This window comes from Strix aluco, chromosome 27 (genome assembly GCF_031877795.1).
Source record: "Strix aluco isolate bStrAlu1 chromosome 27, bStrAlu1.hap1, whole genome shotgun sequence".
In the NCBI taxonomy this organism is placed as follows: Eukaryota; Metazoa; Chordata; class Aves; order Strigiformes; family Strigidae; genus Strix; species Strix aluco.
Window position 1 is genome coordinate 1,476,160 of NC_133957.1, and position 5,479 is coordinate 1,481,638.

Below are 5,479 nucleotides of genomic sequence, written 5' to 3' on the forward strand. Positions count from 1 at the left end.
GCGGACGTGCTGTGCTGAGCACCGCTGGCCGTGTCCTCCTGCTCCCACCACCGTCCCTTGGCTGCAGCGTCACCAGCTCTCCCAGCAGCCCTTCTCTCCCCGAAAGCTCCAGCAGCCCCTCTAAACTTGACCATGGGGTGGCCAACTGCTCTGCAGCTCCTTAGGTTCGTGCCCGTGTGAGGATGAGGAGCAGACACCCTCCTGCAGCCGTTCCCCCTGCCCTGCTCGTGGTCCCTGGACGGGGAGAAGCCTCGGCACCCTGCAGCCGAGCCCTGCGGGGGACGGGGCCATCTGAGCTCCCTCCTCCAAAGACCCTGCAAGGCTCCCGGCCCTGGTTGAGTCACTGAACACCCCAGTATCGGTGCTTTGCTGTGACACGCTCTGGCAGCACATGCCCAGGGACTGGGAACGTCTCAGCGGTGACTGATGTGAGGGCAGTTCCTGCCTTGCACAATCCCTCCGGGAAGGCTGCTGGAAAATGAGCCCCAATGTGTGATTCAGGCTGATCTATCCCGACTGCTGCCTGGGGAATGAGAGGGATTCCGTCCTGAGGACAGGGACCTCAGCTGACAACCCCACCAGAGCTCCAGACCTGGCTGCTCTGCTGCGTGGACTGGTGAGACTGGGGTGTCTGGACACCATGAGCATCACTCACCACCCAAACTGTGGGTGCCCTTTCCCGTTTCTCCCTGAATCAGTGTGAGCAAAGGTGGGACTAAAGTAGCACCGAGGGCCGATGGCCTCCAGGAGCACCTCAGGCAACTCTTTCCTACTAACACCCCTCTTGCTGCAAAGCAGATTTGTGGAAAAGGACCTGGTGAGGAGAAGCCAAACAGGAGCCAGCAGTGTGGCCTTGCAGCATGGTCAGCCAGCCTGGGCTGGGTTGCCTGGTGGGCGAAGAGGTTCTTCCTCTCTCATCAGCACATGTGGGACCTTGATTATGTGACTGTGAAAAGCACAAATAATTTGGGTGAGATGCCAGACAACAGAGCAAGAAATGCGGGTGCAGAGAGAAGCCAGCACGCGTGACACTTGGAGGTCACTCTCGTCACTGCTGTATCGGGATTTTCCCCGAGGGCGTGTGCTGCCGGAGTTCAAGGTTGGCAACCCAGAGGTGTTTAAGATGTTGCGTGATTGCAGGTTTGCGAGGGAAAGCAACACCCTTTCCTCCAGCGATCCCTTTACAGGCTGGCAATGTGGCTGGGACGCGGCTTCTCAGCACGTCCTTGGAGATGGTCACCTCCCTGGCTGGAGAAAAGGGGTGCTGGAAAAGCCCTGCTCGTGCTGCCGGCTGTCCTGCTGCTCCTGTCAGGAGCTGACGAGCACCTTCCCGAAGCAGGTGGTCTCTGGGCTGTCGCTTAGTACAAACCCAACATCTTGGTCTCCTACAGCCCCTCTTGGCTTGATGGCAAGTGTCCATCATCCAAGACCTGGCACTTGCCCTGTTCAAGGCACAGCCTGAGTTGCTGCGTTATTTTTAGCTTTGCCACCATGTGTAATAAAGCATTTATCATATAAAGAGCTCGGGAAGGAGTTCCCAGTTTTCCCAGCGTTGCAGAAAGAGCGATGGAGTTGCAAATAAGGGTGTCTGGAATGTGGCACTTCACCTCCGGCCAGGAGACGGCAGGACCTGGGGCGCTCCTGCTCAGCCAGGCATTAAAAGGGTGAATCAGAAGGAGCAATTAATGGTGGGGAGATGAGAACGCGCTTCCTGGTGGGAAGTGGCCCTGACGTGGTGAACATCAAATGGCTGAAGAGAAGTGACCCACGGAGATGTGCATCCTGAGGATTCAACCGGTCAAAATGTCACCCCGAAATGCTGACAAAGGATCCCAAATAGCTCCAGGGTCGGAGCTTGGTCCTTCAGGCTCTGCCGGGAGGGGGAGTTGGGCAGAAGGAAGGATGCTCCCAGGTCATGGGCTGGCTGGGGCGGGGTGCTCGGTCTGTCCTGAGGCCCACGCTGCTGTTTCTCTCTCCCACAGACCTGTACACGGCCCCCGACTCCTGCGAGGGACGCTGCGAGGAGCCCTACAGCGAGGAGGACGAGTGCCACTGCGACGCCAAGTGCAAGACGTACGGCAACTGCTGCGAGGATTACTACAGGCACTGCCAACCCGGTGAGCATCCCCGGCTGACAGGGGGGCTTGGGGGGGCTGCTGTCTCCCTGAGGCTGCCACAACCCAGCCGTGGGGTGCAAAGGGGTTGGCTGCAAGCATGTGTCCACCTGTGTTGATGTGTGTTTTATGGGGGGGGGTCCTGGGCAGCCCCCAGCCCACGTCTCCATCACCCTGATCTCCTTTTCCTTTCGGCTCCGTGCAGGTGGAGAATGGGCCGAGGAGGCAGCTCGCACCCGCGGTGAGTAGCTCCGCTTCTGAGCAAGGGCAACAAACCACCACCCCAGTTTCACCCCGTGTGCTTGGGGCAGCTCGCTCCTCTGCCACCCGCGGCTCTCGGGGATCGATGGCATTGGGGTGTCGCGCTGGTTTCTGGCCGTTTCCGCGCCTGTTGCCAGCTGCTCCAAGCCGCTGCGTGTCGTTGCTGAGCAGACGGCGCAGCGGGAGCCCCAGCATCACCCGCCTGTTTACCAGCAGCTTTATCTCCCATCACCAGAGCCGGGGGACGCGGGAGGCATGGAGCAGCCAGAGGCAGGGGCGAGCTGGCCTTTGCATCCCCTGGTCACTGCGCACCTAAAATGTGGGGGAGCGAGAGGGGGCTGGTCCCAGCAGACGTGGTGCAAAGAGCAGCATCGTGCCTGGGAGACAGGGGCTGATGCTTCCCAGCTCACCCAGTGCTCAATGAAAGCCTGCAGCCCTGGGGCCAGCTCTTGTCCCCAGGGTGTGGGGTTGGAGCGGGTTGGGGCCCCCCTGCACCCCTTAACCCTCGGTGCTGAGCACCCAGCTCTCACAGTGTCCCAGGATTGGGACACCCCTGTGTCACCCCAGCATCGGGCGCTGCATCACCCTCGCTTCTCCGTGGGCAGCTAATCTGCAGCCCCAGGAGCTGCTGCCTGCTCCTGCCAGCCTCCTGCCTCTCCTTGCAGAAGGTTTCTCCAGCAGCCGGGATGCCATCACCGACGAGGATCTCCTCCGCGTCTCGGAACAGCTTTACAGGGCGGATCACAACAAAGCCCGCCCGAGCGACATCGCCATTAACCCCCAGTACCAGGCCTCCCCCGATGAGACGGGCGACCAGGAGGACCGCTCCCCGTGGCCGTGAGTGTGGGCCAGCATCCTCAGCAGTGGCCAAGGGCCACCACAGCAGAGGCCAGCCAGGGTGCAGGGCTGGTTTTAGGGGGGACATTTGCTTCCCTGCTGAGTGGAGGATCCGTGCTGTCCTAGGCTCTACAAATACGTCAACGAGGAGCTCTTCTCCAAACCCACCTATGCAAGCTTCGTTAAACTGCTGGACAACTACCAGAGGGCAACTGGCAGGGAGGAGGAGGTGACGGCAGAGGAGCTGAGGGAGCAGGACAACTTCCTCAAGGAGGTGATGAAAACTGAGCTCATGAAGAAACTCTTTGCCTTCCTCCACCAAAAAAGTGAGTGTGGAACAGGACAGGGCTGGCCAGGGGGTCCCTGGGCATTGGGTATCCCAAAGGAAAGCCCCAGCTGGGTGGGAGATGACCTGGGAGGAGGCAGACTGGAGGAGCTGCCAGGACGTGGGAGAATTGAGCAGGGCAAAGCTGAATTGTTCCCGAGGAAGAGGACTGGGAGAGGGATGGGGGGAGCCCTGGCTCTGCCTCTCCCTGTGCTCCCACCCTGGGACACGGCCCCCTCCTCTCCACGCCGCCTTGCCTGCAGACCGCTACAGCTCCGAGCAGGAGTTCGTCGCTGATTTGAAGGAGATGTGGTTCGGCCTCTACTCCAGAGGAGACGGCGAGCAGGACTCCAGCGGCTTTGAGCACGTCTTCTCAGGTAGAGCCCGCACCAGTGGGACGGGGGGGACCAGGCAGCACCGGGCTGGGGGGCTCACCCCAGCATCTCGCTTGTGTTTAGGGGAGGTGAAAAAAGGGAAAGTGTCTGGATTTCACAACTGGATTCGCTTCTACCTCCTTGAGAAGAAGGGCATCGTCAACTACTTCAGCCACAACTTTGACGGGCCAGTAAGTGATCCCAAATCAGCCGCATCCCAAATGGGGCGATTCGGAAGCATCAGAAGATGCTCCTCACCCTGCCACGTCCCTTCTGCCTCCCTGTGCGGACCTTGGGATGGAGGCAGGGTGGGGAGGTCCCAAAAAGACGATGCAATGGGCAAAAGGGGCTCCCAAACCACAAATGAGAAATTTGAGGCTGGGGGGCTCTGTCTGGTGGCTCCTCAGACCAGGTGAAAGCTGCTCTGGATCTGGCCCTGGAGAGGGCATGAGAGTTCCTGGCTTCGTGTGCAGACGGGCTTTGTTTGAATTCCCTCCCTGCTGCACCCGGAGCCGAGCGGAGCCGGGGCTCTGATCCCCGAACCCCCTTTCTCTAGTGGGACACCTACCCCGACGTGCTGGGGCTGCAGTTCAGCTGGGACGGCTTCTACAAGGAGGTGGGCTCTGCCTTCATCGGCTCCAGCCCCGAGTTTGAACTTGGGCTGTACACGTTGTGCTTCATCGCTCGTCCTGGGAGGGCGTAAGTACCGCGTCTGTCTGCATCTGTCTGTCCGTCTGTCCTCCAGCTGTGGAGCCAGCTGTGCCCTCCTGAGCACGATCAGCTCTGGGGCATCACGGGTGGGGAGGGCTGGGGATGGAGCAGTGATGGTGTGGGCCACTGAGCACCCCAGAGATGTGATTGTGGGGCTCGGGGGTAGAACAGGACTGGTGTGGGGACACTGAGCACCCCAGAGATGCGGCTGTGGGGCTCAGGGGTGGAGCAGGGCTGTGACACAGGCTGTGTCCCCACAGATGTTACCTGAGCCTGGGTGGCTACAGCCTCAGCATCCAGACCTACCCCTGGACCAAGTCCACCTACGGCAACGGCAAGAAGTACATCGCCACGGCCTACGTGATCTCGCCCTGAGGCTGGGAGGAGCGGGGGGCAGGGGGGGGTGGTGACTGCAGCCCTGCTCTGGGGCCCTGGGCTGCCTCACGGCACTGGGCAGCACTGGGCAGCACTGGTCCCGCTGTGGGAGGTGGCCGGCCGCGCTGTAGGACCAGGGCAAGGTACCAGCAGGAGCTGGGCAGGACGGTGGTGGCCGTGCCCTGCGTGGAGGCAGCGAGGGGCTGGAGGCAGCAGCCTCAGCCCCCCCCCAGTCCCGGGGGGTGTTGTGTTCCCCAGTTACAGCAGAAGAACAGGGGGAAGGGAGGGATGTACAGCAGAAAGTAGCACACCCGAGTGAAATAAATACTGACCCTGGATGGAGAAGTGTTTAATTCCTCCGTGCCGGAGCTGCTGCTCGCCGTGCAGCCTGCCCCCCCCCCATCACTTCTGTGCCAGGGACAGGCATGTACCAGCCCAGGGTGGGTGCTGGGACCACCGGGTGCTGCCAGAGCCGCATCGAG

The 5,479-nt window shown here is 61.1% G+C and overlaps 1 protein-coding gene across 1 annotated transcript; it reads left to right on the forward strand.

Moving 5' to 3' along the window:
- The first annotated feature begins 997 nt into the window (after nt 1-997).
- On the forward strand, nt 998-5,273 carry ENDOU (endonuclease, poly(U) specific). The gene is made up of 9 exons (XM_074807672.1): nt 998-1,408; nt 1,868-2,117; nt 2,320-2,355; nt 3,041-3,212; nt 3,339-3,538; nt 3,801-3,914; nt 3,996-4,102; nt 4,468-4,610; nt 4,883-5,273. The coding sequence occupies exons 1-9, from the start codon at nt 998-1,000 to the stop codon at nt 4,995-4,997; spliced, it is 1,548 nt and encodes a 515-aa protein (XP_074663773.1). The 3' UTR covers nt 4,998-5,273.
- The last annotated feature ends 206 nt before the right edge of the window (nt 5,274-5,479 follow it).

Bases quoted from the DNA above. Each gene is read 5' to 3' on its own strand.
- ENDOU (XM_074807672.1), top strand. From the start codon at position 998: ATGCGGGTGCAGAGAGAAGCCAGCACGCGTGACACTTGGAGGTCACTC. The intron at 1,409-1,867 runs GCAAGTGTCCAT...TTGGTCCTTCAG, and splicing joins CAGCCCCTCTTGGCTTGATG to GCTCTGCCGGGAGGGGGAGT. The intron at 3,915-3,995 runs GTAGAGCCCGCA...GCTTGTGTTTAG, and splicing joins CTTTGAGCACGTCTTCTCAG to GGGAGGTGAAAAAAGGGAAA.